Source organism: Delphinapterus leucas, chromosome 5 (assembly GCF_059928025.1).
Source record: "Delphinapterus leucas isolate spDelLeu-1000000601 "Yukka" chromosome 5, BTC_Dleu_Yukka2, whole genome shotgun sequence".
NCBI lineage: Eukaryota > Metazoa > Chordata > Mammalia > Artiodactyla > Monodontidae > Delphinapterus > Delphinapterus leucas.
Genome location: NC_143133.1, coordinates 63,998,234 through 64,017,384, shown reverse-complemented (window position 1 = coordinate 64,017,384; position 19,151 = coordinate 63,998,234). Strand labels below are relative to the sequence as shown.

At 39.1% G+C, this 19,151-nt stretch overlaps 1 protein-coding gene across 1 annotated transcript in view; it reads left to right on the top strand.

The window, feature by feature from the left end:
* Positions 1 to 19,151, top strand: part of SMIM14 (small integral membrane protein 14) — a 71,356-nt gene that overhangs the window by 25,672 nt on the left and 26,533 nt on the right. Inside the window, exon 2 of the mRNA XM_022565729.3 lies at positions 479 to 588. Coding sequence (XP_022421437.1) covers positions 514 to 588 — 75 coding nt within the window. The 5' untranslated portion in view covers positions 479 to 513. The remainder of the gene's footprint in view (positions 1 to 478; positions 589 to 19,151) is intronic.

The window sequence follows — 19,151 nt, the reverse complement described above, 5'->3', positions numbered from 1 at the left end:
TCTTCTTTAAGGGCACTAATCACATTTATAAGGGCTCCACTCTCATGACCTCATTACCTTCCAAAGGCCCTGCCTCCAAATACCATCCCCTTGGGATTAAGGCTTCAACATACGAATTTTAGTGGGGACACATTCAGTCCATAGCAGTACTGGGGCTAACAAAGTTTAAGGATTTGGTAATTAAGCAGAGTAGGGCTCTAGTATCATCATCTTCACAGATGGGGCCAGTATAGAGTATTTGAAGACATTTGCATTTACAGGAAATCAGTTTGATGGTAAAGTGGTAGCCAATCATTTGTATAGATTCATAATTCATATAATATTAGTAATAAATTCATAGATTTAAGTCATTAATAAATATGAACTATACTTAATTTAAGAAAACTATTATGAATCTATACATACATGAATTCTTCATAGTTCAAGAGAAAGAGTAATTCTGAATAGTAGTCTTATGATATTTTTTCCTTCCTCCTAGATTTAAACAGTCAAGTTAAATCAAGCTGGGTAATCATGGCAGAAGGTGGATTCGATCCCTGTGAATGTGTTTGCTCTCATGAACATGCGATGAGAAGGCTGATCAATCTGGTGAGATGAACAGAACAGTCCTATTCAGAACTGAACTGTACCGCTCTGTCTTGTTTTTGGGAGCATGTTGTTTATTGGAAGATTTTCATCTGATGGGCACTAAAAATTATTTCATAATTGAAATTCCACAGTGGTTTAAGCCATAATGGTTAAAATGCTTGCCAGCAGTTCTTTTATTAGAGATAAAAACAGATTGCTGTCTTTATTTATGGTAGATGTTTGTTGGCGAAATTCACCATCATGGGTGGGAAACACATTTGTGTAGAGGCTTTTCTGTTCCGTATTTTTTTTTTTTTTGGCCACACCATGTGGCACGTGGGATCTTAGTTCCCTGACCAGGGATCGAACCGACACTCCCGGCATTGAAGTGCGGAGTCTTAACCACTGGACCGCCAGGGAAGTCCTCTGTTCTGTATTAATGCATATGATTTTTGGCTATACGGAGCTTGTTTACCTGATAAACTGCTATGAAGTCACACTTCCTCTTATGATATAGTTCAAATCAAATCCTACTCCAACAAATGGCATGACAATAAAAATCTCTATATAGTTTATTTCCAGATCCAAATCAATTATTTGACAGAGGCAGATTTCTGAACAACAGAAATCTTTGAGTGTAGTGAGATTTCAACTGTAGGTTTTTATAGACTTTTTTTTTTTTTTTTTTTTTTTTTTGCTGTACGTGGGCCTCTCACTGTTGTGGCCTCTCCCGTTGTGGAGCCCAGGCTCTGGACGCGCAGGCTCAGCGGCCATGGCTCATGGGCCTAGCTGCTCCGCGGCATGTGGGATCTTCCCGGACCGGGGCACGAACCTGTGTCCCCTGCATCGGCAGGCGGTCGGTCTCTCAGCCACTGCGCCACCAGGGAAGCTCCTTTATAGACTTCTAAAGCTTAAATACAGGGCTGTTTATGTACTATACTTTATACTTTTTATATACAAAGGAAACATTTGACCATTATTAACAATAAAGTACAATTGACCCTTGAACAGCATAGGTTTGAACTCTCAGGGTCCACTTACATGCGGATTTTTTTTCAATAGTAAATACTGCAGTACTACACCATCTGCAGTTAGTTGAATTCAAGGATGTAGAACTGCATATTTGGAGGAATTGCGTTTACTGAGGGCTGACTATAAGTTACATGCGGATTTTCAACTGTATGGCGGGTTAGCGTCCCTAACCCCTTCGTTGTTCAAGGGTCAACTGTATATTATTATTATGTTATACATTATAACAACATTTTGCTGTTTTAAAATACTCTTGTACCGGGGTATATTATTATAGGCCAGTTAATAAAGGCAGGTACAAACATTTTCTGGAATACTTCAATAAGCAAGTTTTCTGCTCACTCATTGTCTGTGTACAGTGATCAGAAGTACATTGATTGTGAATGATGTTCCTTTGAGAATTAGCATATACTAGGACTTACGATCTTTAAGAATGCCTTAGAGGGATAGAAACAAACTAAGAACTTATAAATTAAATCAGACTCTTGTGAGTATAGAAATAAAATGGCAATGTCATATCTCTGGTAATTGATGTAAAAATAGATTAATCTGAGAAGAGTTTAAAAAATATTTTCTCCTGTTTATTTATGAAGTTTGAGCTGATAGTTTTTAATGTCTTATTTCAATCAAACATAAGGCAAATTTTTTTCAAATTACTCTGATACTAGGAACAAAAAATAGACTTGTAATTTAGTTGTGGTAAAATTTCCCAGTAGATTAGTTTTTAATAAGGGCTACTACCTCTTTTTATTTCTTAGTATAGTATTTTTTATTTTTAACATGCTTTATTCTATTAGCTTTGCTGCTTTTTAAGAGATGACTAAAACTAAGCCCTACTTTTTTAGGATTCCCTGTACACTTTACTTTAGTAGATTGTCAAGGAAGCCATGTTTAGCTTTTTTTTTCTTTTTCTAATGGGTACACTAATTCATGCTTGATGGGACGTTACTTATAGCATTCTTGGTTTGAAATACTTCGTAATTGTGTGAAAATAGATTTTAGATTTTTACAGATCTTTTAAAAGTCCACATTTTTTAGTGTATGGTGGATATTTTCACACAATATAAATTACTGATGGATGATCCCCTTATGTATAACATGCTGATAGCAGTATTGAAGATTCCAGAGGGAGGAGAAACTCATTTGATTCATTAAGGAAACTTGCTGGCAAAGTTTGATAGATGTTTGTTTGAATTGAATTGTGCTTTTTAATTTTTATTTCATGTGTATTTCTTCTTCTTTTATTTAAATTCAGAATCAAGCAGCATTTTTGGATCATATCTACATTGTTGATATTTAAGTGGTTTCTAAACATTTTTCCTAAGAAGTATCGTTAGAAATATGGTCTCTAAATTCAGAAATTCAAAGATTTATGAATAATACTATTTATTGTAGCATTATTTATAGTAATAAAAACTTATAAGCAACCTTAATGTTGACTAGTAGGACAGTGGTTATATCATGGAAATTCATATGGTAAAATCTTGTTTACAATAGTTGTCTTTGAAAAATATTTTAAAACAAGGGAGATGTGTGTGTTATATGAAATGAAAAAAAAAGATGTACAAATAGCGTTTAGTAGATCTTGCGTTTGTGTACACATACACATACACCCACACACCCACCCATTTCATGTACATGTGTGCATAGGAAGAAAGACTAGAAGAGAGTACACCGAAATGTGAAAAGTGGTTATCTCTGGATTCTGGAATATGGGCTGAGACTTCTCTTTTATACTTTCTTGTATTTTCTGTGATAATAAATCTTATAATCAGAAAAAGGTTATCTAACAAAAACTATCAGTATTTTCATTTAAACGTCGTTGTATTCTTTCGTAATATGTCAATACTAGACTTTTCTACCTCTCATGCATCCATTATCTTCTACTCATAATTTATAGGACCTTTTTTCCCCAGTATCTGTTATCTTATTACCCTGTGGAACTCTAAGTCTACAGCCTATATTTTATTTTATTTTATTTATTTATTTAAATTTATTTAATTTATTTATTTATTTTTGGCTGCGTTGGGTCTTTTGTTGCTGCGCGCGGGCTTTCTCTAGTTGTGGTAAGCGGGGGCTACTCTTCGTTGAGGTGCGCGGGCTTCTCATTACGGTGGCTTCTCTTGTTGCGGAGTACAGGTTCTAGGTGCACAGGCTTCAGTAGTTGTAGCATGCAGGCTCAGTAGTTGTGGCTCATGGGCTCTAGAGCACAGGCTCAGTAGTTGTGGCACATGGGGTTAGTTGCTCCGCAGCATGTGGGATCTTCCTGGACCAGGGCTCGAACCTGTGTCCCCTGCATTGGCAGGCGGATTCTAACCACTGCACCACCAGGGAAGCCCCAGCCTATGTTTTAAAAGCAATTTATCTGAGGGTATAATTTTTCTATATTAGTTATAACTACCAGAATTTAGATGTCTGCATGCTTAGGAAGCTCATAGATACAATAATACTGTGTTATAGTATGATAACAGTGCAGAGATTTATTCTCATTTTTTTAAAAATGGACATCTAATTCATCTTTGTAATAGCGTACCATGTCATTAATTTCAAGTTCTAATTTGGAATTTTTATTATTTTTGACCGTATGTAATAAAATTGGATTTTCTTGTGTATGATGGATATTTTCACACAGTATAAATTACTGGTGGATGATCCCCTTATGTGTAACATGCTGATAGCAGTATTGAAGATTCCAGAGGGAAGAGAAACTCATTTGGGGAAACTTGAGGATTTTAATGATTTTTTTATGGTTAGCTCATTAGTTGTATGTTGGGTTGCAATTTTTGTTTTGCTTGTTCTGTGGAAATAGATGGGCTTTGCCAAGGGATATATTCAGCTTAGAAGCAGTTAAGATTTTACCATTAGTTCCTTTCCATTTTAATAAAGTTCTGTTCATTCACAATTTAAAACTAATTTATTTTCCTGATTTAGTAATGATTTCAGTTAAGGCTCTTCACTATAAGTAATAGTTTTAGGTGATTTAAGCAGAAAAGGACATATTAAAAAAATATTATGTGGCTCACATTGGATAACCTGGCATGGAAAATGAATAGGATCAAAGGGAATGTAAATGCCAGAACGAGCCCATGCTCCAAAACAGCCCAGCCAAAAAGCAGCTGCTCCTGAATTCCAGACTTTTGTGTATCCAACTGTTGATGCAACATCTCCAATTGGACAAATAGTAGACATTTTGTACTTGATGTGTGCATAACTGAACTTTTCTTGTCCCCAGCCTTATACTTCTGTCTTCTCTATTTTTTTTTTTCTTTTGGCCACTCCATGAGGCTTAGTTCCCCGACCAGGGATTGAACCCGGGCCACAGCAGTGAAAGCACCGAGTCCTAATCACTGGATCACCAGGGAGTTCCCTGTCTTCTCTATTCACTCCATTATTCTGGTTGCTCAGGCAACAGCTTTTGTGTCATCTTTTACTCTGTTCTTTCAACCCCATGGCTAATGCAGAACCAAATCCCTTTGGCTCAACCTTAAAAATATATATCCAGAATCCAGCCATTTCTCACACCTCCAGTGAAACACCCTGGTCTAACCTACCATCATCTCTTGCCTAGGTTATTGAAATTAGCCTCCTTGTTGGTCTCCTTGCTTCTACCCTCTTGCCATCTCCATTTTCTTCAACTTTAGTCTCACTACAGGAGTTGAAATGATCTATTTCCGATAAGTCAGGTAATGTTCCTCCTTTCCTCAAAATTCTGCAGTAGTTCCCCATGACACTCATAGTGGGAAAAAAACAAAATTTATGTGGCCCTATGTGATCTGTCCCCCTTCACTCCCCTGGTTCCCGTTTGCTCACTTTGTTCTACCGTTTCTGGCTGCCTTGCCATTCCTGAAAATACAGGTCGCATACAAAGGATCAAGTGTCTAAATGGCTTTTAGACTTTTCAATAGCAAAACTGGAAGGCATTAGCACAGTGACTTTAAATTCTGAATGGAAATTATTACCAATCCATCATTCTATATCCAACCAAACTATCAAATAGGAGGAGAGTCTTCAATATTTTTACCTCATGTGCCTTTTCTTAGCTGGTTACTAGAGGATGAACTGTTTCTCACCAAGATGTAGGCATAAACCAAGAAAGAAGAGATTTCGAGTGTAGAAAGCAGTAGATCCAGCATATGAGAGAGGCAAAAGTAATTTCCAAGGTGATGGTGAATGGAGATCCCAGGATAATGGTGAAGGGACATTCCAGGGTTATAGCTACCCACATGCTTTCTTGATAAAGGAAGCTGTTTGTATACCCTAACTGCTCACCCAGCCTAGTCCTTCATTAATAAATATGAACAGAAAAACAAGCAAAGAGTTGAAGAAAATAAAAGGACTACAATGTGGTCGCAGGTACAGCTACATTAGAAGACAAGATGAAATAGTTAGATCCTTCTAATATGAAAAGTCATTATGAATGTATAGCTATAAATGCAGACCCGTACAAGTATGTTATGCTGTTCTTAAGTACCACCAGCAACATGATTTTTTGAAATGGTAAAGTTTCAAAGTCACCAAATTCTTGGTAGAGTCATAAACAAAACTAAGTATAGTCTTCCCTTGATTTAAATGTGAAAGTCCAGTTAAATTCCTTGATAATTCTGTGTCGAGTATAACCATCCAAAAAATACTTTGTGTTTTTCTTTGAAATGGACTTAGATTATATTATAGGCTCAAGTTTTTCACTTAGTGCATGTGTGGCAGGACCTTTGAAAGTTAGGGGGGATACAAGCCAGTCACAACAACCAAAGAACTGCCTCTCAGATATCCGTATGCCCTAGTACTGACACATTTGAGAACCTTTGAATAGGGGGGAGAATTAGGGTTTATTTAAAAAAAAAAAAAAGAAAAAGGAAAACCAAGTAAGCTGAAGGCAGGCAGGAAGAAAGAAGAGAAGCATAGTTAATAGAAAGCATAAAGTAAAATGTTATGTGTGAGTGGATTATACTTATTAATAGAGACAGGTTGAAGTTTTTAAATGCTGTTATTTATCAAGGGAGACAGACACTGAAAAACAAAATCTCATAGATAAGTGATAAAAGGAGCAGGGGTGTAGGGGAAGCTGTCCCAAAAGAATGTGATACTCTTAATCTCAGACAAAATTAATTCAAAGCCAAAACAGTTGAACACAGGAATACTACTGACAAAAGAGAGAATGCATCACGTCTGGGCCAAACTGTTTATGTCCCAAACAACAGAGAATGCAAAAACAATTAGAAATAAAACAAGAAACATATTTTAGAAGTATCTGAGAAATGTTAGTGAAAGCCATAGAGATGCCTTTGCAGGTTAAGGTTAGAGTATGTGTAGGACGGATAATGTTTGTAAATGCATAGAAGAGGTTCCAAGGAATATATCTCAGATTCATAACAGTGGTTATATTGGGGAGAGTTTGAAGGGAATGTAGGCACTATTTTAAACCCACAGAAATCCTCTGATGTCGATCCTCCTTTTACAAATGAGGACACTGAGGTTTTCCCACGTATTGGAGCCGGCCAGGGAGTGGCAGAGGCACATTCGAGCTTGGCATTAGCTCCAGGCCCTGCGCTGTTTCTTCGGTACCATGATCTGCTCTGCTTCCTGTCGGTTTCCTTCAGGTACCTTAAAAAAAGCACTATATTTGCAGTCAAGGAGGCGGTAGAGGGATAGGAGAAAACTGTGGGAGAGAGACTCTTCACTGTATTTTTACCTTTTAAAACTATGAGAGTACATTACCTATTCAAATATTAACTTAAAAATAAAACTTTGTAAGCATCTTCAGAGGTATTATAAGCAGGACAGTTCTATAGAAAAACTAGTAATCACAGACTTTTTCCACTGAAGAATAAAATTTTTGAATGCACTGTTATGTGATTTGCAAAGAAAATATATTCTACCATGTTTAGCTTTTTAATAATTTTAATAAGACTGTATTCTCATCTTACCTTTGTTGATTTCTAAATTGGTACAATTTTTTCTCATGTTAAAAATTTGTATGCCTTCTAAGGCTAAATGGACATAAACAGTAATTCAAACTCTTTACTATTGCCTCACCAATAATTTTGATTATTTAACTGCTAAGCTGTACCAGTACAAAGAATATAAATCTGATTTTCATGCATTTTATTGTATTGGGTTGACCAAAAAGTGCCTTTGGTTTTTAAGTAAAAATAAGAGACACGTTTTTCATTTTCACCAAGAACTTTATTGAACGATGTAGTCACCCTTTTGTTCCACTACCTTCTGTCATTTTTCAGCCAACTTCATACTTCCATCTTCCCAAAACTGTTTTTTTTATAAATTTATTTATTTATTTTTGGCTGTGTTGGGTCGTCATTGCTGTGCGCAGGCTTTCTCTAGTTGCAGTGAGTGGGGGTTACTCTTCATTGCGGTACACAGGCTTCTCATTGTGGTGGCTTCTCCTGTTGCGGAGCACGGGCTCTAGGCGTGTGGGCTTCAGTCGTTGTGGCGCGTGGGCTCAGTAGTTGTGGCTCGCAGGCTTAGTTGCTCCGTGGCATGTGGAATCTTCCTGGACCAGGGCTTGAACTCACGTCCCCTGCATTGGCAGACGGATTCTTAACTACTGCGCCACCAGGGAAGTCCTTTCCAAAACATGTTATCTTTTTGAGCAAAGAACTGTTTCAGGTTCCTTTTACGGTCTTCCAGGGAATGGAAATTTTTTTCTATTAAGAGAATTTTGTAAAGACTGAAATAAATGGAAATTTGAAGGTTCAATGTCTGGTGAATACGGCAGATGAATCAGAACTTCCCAGCCAAGCTGTAACAATTTTTGCCTGGTCATCAAAGAAACATGTGGTCTTGTGTTATCCTGATAGAATATTATGCATTTTCTGTTGACTAATTCTGGATGCTTTTCGTCAAGTGCTGCTTTCAGTTGGTCTAATTTGGAGCAGTAGTTGTTGGAATTAATTGTTTGGTTTTCCGGAAGGAGCTTATAATAGAGGACTCCCTTGCAATCCCACCATATACACAATGCAACCTTCTTTGGATGATAGCCGGCCTTTGGTGTGGTTGGTGGTGGTTCATTTCACTTGCCCCACCATCTCTTCCGTTCCACATTATTGTACATTATCCACTTTTCCTCACCCATCACAATTTGTTTTAAAAACAGAACGTTTTCATTACGTTTCAAATGCAGAAATATGGTCAAGAAGGTTTTTTTCTGCTTGACTTAACGCAGAACCCAAACATCAAAGCGATTAACGTAACCAAGCTGGTGCAGATGATTTTCAGTGCTTGATTTGGATATTTTGAGTATGTCAGCTATCTCCTGCGTGGTATAACGTTGATTGTTCTCAATTAATGTTTCAATTTGATCGCTATCAACTTGAACTGGTCTACCCGACTGTGGAGCATCGTCCAGTGAGAAATCTTCAGCGCAAAACTTCACAAACCACTTTTGACATGTTTGATCAGTCACAGCACCTTCTCCATACACTGCACAAAATCTTTTTTTGCATTACAGTCGTTTTTACCTTTCTTGAAATAATGAAGCATAATATGCCGAAACTGTTGCTTTTTTCTTCCATCTTCAATATTAAAATGGCTACACAGAAGTTCACCAGTTTTGATAAGTCTTTTTTTAAATGCACGCTGATATCAGAGCTGTCACATACAATCTAAAAAAATTGTTTCGAATGCAGTTAAAGACAACTAAGTGCTACTAGAGCCATCTTAACGGAAAAGAACGAACGAACTTTTTGGCCAACCCAATATACCTGCAATATGGACTTTTAAAGCAAATGACTGTATCGCTGTATTCTTATAGGAGTGTTTTAAATGATACCTTATAAACAGTGTTTCAGTTCAAGGTTGGTAAGACTGCAGTACAAAGAATGCCCATTTTGGGGTGCTCATGACAAGTAAAGCTTTACTTATTCTATTGGCATGTTTCCTTCCTATGATTTAATTACACCCTTGGGTTACACAGGTATTAGACTGTTTTTAATGCAGTTGTATTTTGCCAGGTAAGTGTTTTGCCAGGATTTGTTTGCCAGGTTCTGTTTGTCTCAGGAATCTTCAGAAACATTAAAAAATGGAGGCATTATCTGACATTACAGGCATTTTTCTAACCTAATCTAATACTCTAATTAGAACTTTAATGTTTTATTCATTAAATACTGGCTAAGAAGACTTAAAGAGGTGGATAAGAATATACAGTGAGTCCCTTTCAATTAAAATCGGATATCTTGGGAGACTTCCGGGAAGATGGTGGAAGAGTAAGACGCGGAGATCATCTTCCTCCCCACAGATACACCAGAAATACATCTACACGTGGAACAACTCCTACAGAACACCTACTGAATGCTGGCAGAAGACCTCAGACCTCCCAAAAGGCAAGAAACCCCCCACGTAACTGGGTAGGGCAAAAGAATAAACAGAGACGGAAGGATAGGGACGGGTCCTGCACCAGTGGGAGGGAGCTGTGAAGGAGGAAAAGTGTCCACACACTAGGAAGCCCCTTCGCGGGCGGAGACTGCGGGTGGCGGAGCGGGGGACCTTCGGAGCCGCGGAGGAGAGCACAGCCACAGGGGTGCGGAGGGCAAAGCAGGGAGATTCCCGCACAGAGGATCGGTGCCGACCAGCACTCGCCAGCCCGAGAGGCTTGTCTGCTCACCCACCGGGGCAGGCAGGGCTGGGAGCTGAGGCTCGGGCTTGGGTCGGAGCACAGAGAGAGGACTGGGGCTGGCCGCGTGAACACAGCCTGCAGGGAGTTAGTGCACCACGGCTAGCTGGGAGGAAGTCCGGGGGAAAGTCTGGACCTGCCGAAGAGGCAAGAGACTTTTTCTTCCCTCTTTGTTTCCTGGTGCGCAAGGAGAGGGGATTAAGAGCGCTGAGCGCTGCTTAAAGGAGCTCCAGAGACGGGTGCGAGCCGCGGCTAACAGCACAGACCCCAGAGACGGGCATGAGACCCTAAGGCTGCTGCTGCCGCCACCAAGAAGCCTCTGTGCGAGCACAGGTCACTCTCCACACCTCCCTTCCAGGGAGCCTGTGCAGCCCCCCACTGCCAGGGTCCCGGGATCCAGAGACAACTTCCCCGGGAGAACGCACGGCGCGCCTTAGGCTGGCTCAACGTCACGCCAGCCTCTGCCACCGCAGGCCCGCCCCGCACTCCGTGCCCCTCCCTCCCCCGGCCTAAGTGAGCCAGAGCTCCTGAATCTGCGGCTCCTTTAACCCCTTCCTGTCTGAGCAAAGAACAGACGCCCTCCGGCGACCTACACGCAGAGGCGGGTCCGAATCCAAAGCTGAGCCCCTGGGAGCTGTGAGAACAAAGAAGAGAAAGGGAAATCTCTCCCAGCAGCCACAGAAGCAGCGGATTAAAGCTCCACAATCAACTTGATGTACCCTGCATCTGTGGAATACATGAATAGACAACGAATCATCCCAAATTAAGGAGCCGTGTGGATGAAAGGCTCTTGGTGCTACAGCCAGGAGTTAGTGCTGTGTCTCTGAGGTGGGAGAGCCAACTTCAGGACACTGGTCCACAATAGGCCTCCCAGCTGCACATAATATCAAACGGTGAAAATCTCCCAGAGATCTCCATCTCAACACCAGCACCCAGCTTCACTCAATGACCAGCAAGCTACAGTGCTGGACATCCTATGCCAAACAACTAGCAAGACAGGAACACAAACCCACCCATTAGCAGAGAGGCTGCCCAAAATCATAATAAGTCTACAGACACCCCAAAACACACCACCAGACGTGGACCTGCCCACCAGAAAGACAAGATCCAGCCTCATCCACCAGAACACAGGCACTAGTACCCTCCACCAGGAAGCCTACACAACCCACTGAACCAACCTTAGCCACTGGGGACAGACACCAAAAACAACAGGAACTACGACTTCAGCCTGCAAAAAGGAGACCCCAAACACAGTAAGATAAGCAAAATGAAAAGACAGAAAAACACACAGCAGATGAAGGAGCAAGATAAAAACCCACCAGTCCTAACAAATGAAGAGGAAATAGGCAGTCTACCTGAAAAAGAATTCAGAATAATGATAGTAAAGATGATCCAAAATCTTGGAACTAGAATAGACAAAATGCAAGAAACATTTAACAAGGACCTAGAAGAACTAAAGATGAAACAAACAATGATGAACAACACAATAAATGAAATGAAAAATACTCTAGATGGGATCAATAGCAGAATAACTGAGGCAGAACAGATAAGTGACCTGGAAGATAAAATAGTGGAAATAACTACTGCAGAGCAGAATAAAGAAAAAAGAATGAAAAGAACTGAGGACAGTCTCAGAGACCTCTGGGACAACATTAAACACACCAACATTCGAATTATAGGGGTTCCAGAAGAAGAAGAGAAAAAGAAAGGGACTGAGAAAATATTTGAAGAGATTATAGTTGAAAACTTCCCTAATATGGGAAAGGAAATAGTTAATCAAATCCAGGAAGCACAGAGAGTCCCATACAGGATAAATCCAAGGAGAAATACGCCAAGACACATATTAATCAAACTGTCAAAAACTAAATACAAAGAAAACATATTAAAAGCAGCAAGGGAAAAACAACAAATAACACACAAGGGAATCCCCATAAGGTTAACAGGATCTCATTCAGATTTGATGGAGAAATTAAAACCTTTACAGACAAGCAAAAGCTGAGAGAGTTCAGCACCACCAAACCAGCTCTACAACAACTGCTAAAGGAACTTCTCTAGGCAAGAAACACAAGAGAAGGAAAAGACCTACAATAACGAACCCAAAACAATTAAGAAAATGGGAATGGGAACATACATATCGATAATTACCTTAAATGTAAATGGACTAAATGCTCCCACCAAAAGACACAGATTGGCTGAATGGATACGAAAACAAGACGCATATATTTGCTGTCTACAAGAGACCCACTTCAGACCTAGAGACACATACAGACTGAAAGTAAGGGGATGGAAAAAGGTATTTCATGCAAATGGAAACCAAAAGAAAGCTGGAGTAGCAATTCTCATATCAGACAAAATAGACTTTAAAATAAAGACTATTAGAAGAGACAAAGAAGGACACTACATAATGATCAAGGGATCGATCCAAGAAGAAGATATAACAATTGTAAATATTTATGCACCCAACATAGGAGCACCTCAATACATAAGGCAAATACTAACAGCCATAAAAGGGGAAATCGACAGTAACACATTCATAGTAGGGGACTTTAACACCCCACTTTCACCAATGGACAGATCATCCAAAATGAAAATAAATAAGGAAACACAAGCTTTAAATGATACATTAAACAAGATGGACTTAATTGATATTTATAGGACATTCCATCCAAAAACAACAGAACACACATTTTTCTCAAGTGCTCATGGAACATTCTCCAGGACAGATCATACCTTGGGTCACAAATCAAGCCTTGGTAAACTTAAGAAAATTGAAATTGTATCAAGTATCTTTTCCGACCCCAACGCTGTGAGACTAGATATCAATTACAGGAAAAGATCTGTAAAAAATACAAACACATGGAGGCTACACAATACACTACTTAATAACCAAGAGATCACTGAAGAAATCAAAGAGGAAATCAAAAAATACCTAGAAACAAATGACAGTGGAGACACGACGACTCAAAATCTATGGGATGCAGCAAAAGCAGTTCTAAGAGGGAAGTTTATAGCAATACAATCCTACCTTAAGAAACAGGAAACATCTCGAATAAACAACCTAACCTTGCACTTAAAGCAATTAGAGAAAGAAGAACAAAAAACCCCCAAAGTTAGCAGAAGGAAAGAAATCATAAAAATCAGATCAGAAATAAAAAGAAATGAAAGAAACGATAGCAAAGATCAATAAAACTAAAAGCTGGTTCTTTGAAAGGATAAACAAAATTGATAAACCATTAGCCAGACTCATCAAGAAAAGGAGAAGACTGAAATCAATAGAATTAGAAATGAAAAAGGAGAAGTAACAACTGACACTGCAGAAATACAAAAGATCATGAAAGATTACTACAAGAAACTCTATGCCAATAAAATGGACAACCTGGAAGAAATGGACAAATTCTTAGAAAGGCACAACCTGCCAAGACTGAATCAGGAAGAAATAGAAAATATGAACAGACCAATCACAAGCACTTAAATTGAAACTGTGATTAAAAATCTTCCAACAAACAAAAGCCCAGGACCAGATGGCTTCACAGGCGAATTCTATCAAACATTTAGAGAAGAGCTAACACCTTCCTTCTCAAACTCCTCCAAAATATAGCAGTGGGAGGAACACTCCCAAACTCATTCTACGAGGCCACCATCACCTTGATACCAAAACCAGACAAGGATGTCACAAAGAAAGAAAACTACAGGCCAATATCACTGATGAACATAGATGCAAAAATCCTCAACAAAATACTAGCAAACAGAATCCAACAGCACATTAAACGGATCATACACCATGATCAAGTGGGGTTTATTCCAGGAATGCAAGATTCTTCAATATACACAAATCAATCAATGTGATACACCATATTAACAAGTTGAAGGAGAAAAACCATATGATCATCTCAATAGATGCAGGAAAGCTTTTGACAAAATTCAACACCCATTTATGATAAAAACCCTGCGGAAAGTAGGCATAGAGGGAACTTTCCTCAACGTAATAAAGGCCATATATGACAAACCCACAGCCAACATCGTCCTCAATGGTGAAAAACTGAAAGCATTTCCACTAAGATCAGGAACAAGATATGGTTGCCCACTCTCACCACTCTTATTCAACATAGTTTTGGAAGTTTTAGCCACAGCAATCAGAGAAGAAAAGGAAACAAAAGGAATCCAAATCGGAAAAGAAGGAGTAAAGCTGTCACTATTTGCAGATGACATGACACTATACATAGAGAATCCTAAAGATGCTAACAGAAAAGTACTAAAGCTGATCAATGAATTTGGTAAAGTAGCAGGATACAAAATTAATGCACAGAAATCTCTGGCATTCCTATACACTAAGGATGAAAAATCTGAAAGTGAAATCAAGAAAACAGTCCCATTTACCATTGCAACAAAAAGAATAAAATATCTAGGAATAAACCTACCTAAGGAGACAAAAGACCTGTATCAGAAAATTATAAGACACTGATGAAAGAAATTAAAGATGATACAAATAGATGGAGAGATATACCATGTTCTTGGATTGGAAGAATCAACATTGTGCAAATGACTCTACTACCCAAAGCAATCTACAGATTCAATGCAATCCCTATCAAACTACCACTGGCATTTTTCACAGAACTAGAACAAAAAATTTCACAATTTGTATGGAAACACAAAAGACCCCGAATAGCCAAAGCAATCTTGAGAACGAAAAACGGAGCTGGAGGCATCAGGCTCCCTGACTTCAGACTATACTACAAAGCTACAGTAATCAAGACAGTATGGTACTGGCACAGAAACAGAAATATCGATCAATGGAACAGGATAGAAGGCCCAGAGATAAACCCACGCACATATGGTCACCTTATCTTTGATAAAGGAGGCAGGAATGTACAGTGGAGAAAGGACAGCCTCTTCAATAAGTGGTGCTGGGAAAACTGGACAGCTACATGTAAAAGTATGAGATTGGATCACTCCCTAACACCATGCACAAAGATAAGCTCAAGGTGGATTAAAGACCTAAATGTAAGGCCAGAAACTATCAAACTCTTAGAGGAAAACATAGGCAGGACACTCTATGACATAAATCACAGCAAGGTCCTTTTTGACCCACCTCCTAGAGAAATGGAAATAAAAACAAAAATAAACAAATGGGACCTAATGAAACTTAAAAGCTTTTGTGCAGCAAAGGAAACCATAAACAAGACCAAAAGACAACCCTCAGAATGGGAGAAAATATTTGCAAATGAAGCAACTGACAAAGGATTAATCTCCAAAATTTATAAGCAGCTCATGCAGCTTAATAACAAAAAAACAAACAACCCAATCCAAAAATGGGCAGAAGAGCTAAATAGACATTTCTCCAAAGAAGATATACAGACTGCCGACAAACACATGAAAGGATGCTCAACATCACTAATCATTAGAGAAATGCAAATCAAAACTACAATGAGATATCATCTCACACCAGTCAGAATGGCCATCATCAAAAAATCTAGAAACAATAAATGCTGGAGAGGGTGTGGAGAAAAGGGAACACTCTTACACTGTTGGTGGGAATGTAAATTGATACGGCCACTGTGGAGAACAGTATGGAGGTTCCTTAAAAAACTACAAATAGAACTACCATATGACCCAGCAATCCCCACTACTGGGCATATACCCTGAGAAAACCATAATTCAAAAAGAGTCATGTACCAAAATGTTCATTGCAGCTCTATTTACAAGAGCTCGGAGATGGAAACAACCTGAGTGTCCATCATCGGATGAATGGATAAAGAAGATGTGGCACATATATACAATGGAATATTACTCAGCCATAAAAAGAAACGAAATTGAGCTCTTTGTAATGAGGTGGATGGACCTAGAGTCTGTCATACAGAGTGAAGTAAGTCAGAAATAGAGAGACAAATACCATATGCTAATACATATATATGGAATTTAAGAAAAAAAAATGTCATGAAGAACCTAGGGGTGAAACAGGAATAAAGACACAGACTTACTAGAGAATGGACTTGAGGACATGGGGAGGGGGAAGGGTAAACTGTGACAAAGTGAGAGAGAGGCATGGACATATATACACTACCAAAGGTAAGGTAGATAGCTAGTGGGAAGCAGCCGCATAGCACAGGGAGATCAGCTCGGTGCTTTGTGACCGCCTGGAGGGGTGGGATAGGGAGGGTGGGAGGGAGGGAGGCGCAAGCGGGAAGAGATATGGAAACATATGTATATATATAACTGATTCATTTTGTTGTGAAGCTGAAACTAACATACCATTGTAAAGCAATTATACTCCAATAAAGATGTTAAAATGAAAAAAAAACATAATCAGTACTGAAAATGAATTAAAAATGAGACATAAAATGCAAAAAAAAATCGGATATCTTTATCATGTTACATACAGTTCTGTGTTTCATTACTTGTTAACATGGGAATATGCCTATGGATAAATATGGGTTTTATTGATGTAGTAGTAGAATGCTACTAGATATGTAGAAAGATGCTAACACAAAATCATTGTCTAATTATAAATCGTTCTTTTAAGTTGTAGGTTTTTTGGTGTGTGTCTCCTCTGAGGTTAGTTTTGTTTTTAAGGAGGTATTTCCTTATAACTGATATATCTAGCTGTTTGGGTTTTTTAAAAATCACTTATATTTCCTTACAACCATAAAGATGGCCTGGCGAGAGACTTTTTTAAGTTCCCCATTTGCAGAATTATTCTGTTTTTATCCTCTTCTGCTCTCTTGCCACCTACTTCTCCTGTTCTCCTTGTCTGGCTGTCTCTCGGTATACAGTTTCTTCTATTAATGATAGGAGTTCCAGAAAGAGAACAGATGGATTTAGAAATGTGAATTTAGGTTATGCTTTGTGTTTTTCCTCCTTTCTGTTGTAAACTAAGGTTTGGAATGCAGATAATCCCCCTTTTGTTTGTTTGTTGAGCTCTGTATTTCAGCTCTAATCTAAACCTTGTAACTGAAACTTCTGCGTCTCTAATTTACTTACATTTGTTTCCGTATTAAAGTACTGTAAGCATGTGATCTGGGAGATCATTGGTCAGATTCCCCTTACAAGTCTGAAGGCCTTGTAAATTGTGACTAATGTCCACTGTACTTAAATAAGTCACGTTAAGTAAGACCTATTATTGGCCTTTTCCTGGAAGATGTATGCCTGAAAAGTTTCTTGAGAAACTTCTCTACCCAGCAAATATATCTACTGCTAGTATCTTTTCCTATTAATTTATATTTTTGTAAAATGTTTATTAATATGAATAATATACTAATGTTTTTTCACAAAATCAATACATTAAAAGTAAGCCCAAACTTCTCACTCACTTCTCTATATCTGGCATGTTCCTACTTCCCTAGATGAATTTGGTATGCACCTTCCCGGATCTTTCTCACAAATAAACATTTAGATACTATGGTATATATATTTTATCCCCAAATTAATATTATTTAGCAAGTCCAAGGAACAAAGGAGAGGGACATTATTTTATAGAGAAAAAGGAGTAAGTTGGGAGGTGTTGTTTTGAACAAAAACCCATTGGAGAAAAGTGAGAGCTCAGGGTGATGATGGCTTCTCATTGGCTGAGTTGCTGGGGTAGTTTCTTGTAGGAGATGCAGTGTACATCTTTTCCTGTTGGGGCCTGTGATTGATGATCTTCTGTTGAGGTCTGTAATTGACAATTCTTCTTGTAATTGACATCAGGTTGTACTGTGTGATGGGACCCCCTTCTGGCCTCCTTCACAGAAGTGAGGTTATGTTTTATTTAAAAGATAAAATAGCGGGCTTCCTTGGTGGCGCAGTGGTTGAGAGTCTGCCTGCCGATGCAGGGGACGCGGGTTCGTGCCCGGGCCCGGGAAGATCCCACATGCCGCGGAGCGGCTAGGCCCGTGAGCCACGGCCGCTGAGCCTACGCGTCTGGAGCCTGTGCTCCGCAATGAGAGAAGGCCACAACAGTGAGAGGCCCGCGTACTGCAAAACAAAACAAAAAAGATAAAATAGCGAGTGCATGTCCTCATGGCACAAAATTCAAGCAGTACTAAGTGTAGAAATAGGAAAAGTGAAAATCTCCCTATGTTCCCCAGCCTCTCATTGCCACTTTACTGATTTTAAGCTATTTACAATTTCTCTTATATTCCCGTTATTATGGCTGTATAACAGTTACCCTAAAACTCAGTGGCATAAGAACAACCTTTTAATTAAGTTAACAAACTGTGTGTCTAGAGTTCATACAGAGGACAGTGGAGATGGCTTGTCTGCTGCATAATGTCTGGGTTCTTAACTGGACGACTGAGAGGCTGGGAGCGAGAAAAGCATCTGGAGGCTTGCTCACTCACTGTCTGGCAGTTGATGCTGGCTGGTGGCTGAAACCCTACCTAGTACTGTCAGCCAGAACACCTACATACGGCCTTTTCATGTGGCTGCTTGGCTTCCTCACAGCACAGTGGCTTGGTTCCAACGGCAAGAAGCATCCATCCCGAGAGGATGGGGGAGGGAAAGAACCATGCAGCCTGGATACTTTTTATAACCTAGCCTGAGAAGTCACATACAACACTTCTATTATACTTCTGGTTGTAGCAGTCCTGAGCCTGCTCAGCTTTAAGAGGAGGGGGAATAAACTTCACCTCTTTTTTAAATTGAGGTATAACTGACAAATAACATTAGTTTCAGGTGTGCGACTTGTATATATTGGGAAATGATTGTCACGGGTAAGTCTAGTTAACACTTGTTTCCATACACGTTTACAGTTTTTTTTCTTGCGATGAGAACTATTAAGATCTACTCTCTTAGCAACTTTCAAATATGCAATATGTTATTACTAACTATAGTCACTGTGCTGTGCATTACATCCCCATAACTTAAATTATTTTGTAACTGGAAGTTTGTACGTTTTGACCCCCTTCACCTATTTCACTCACCTCCCAACTCCCCCACCTCTGGCAACCGCCAA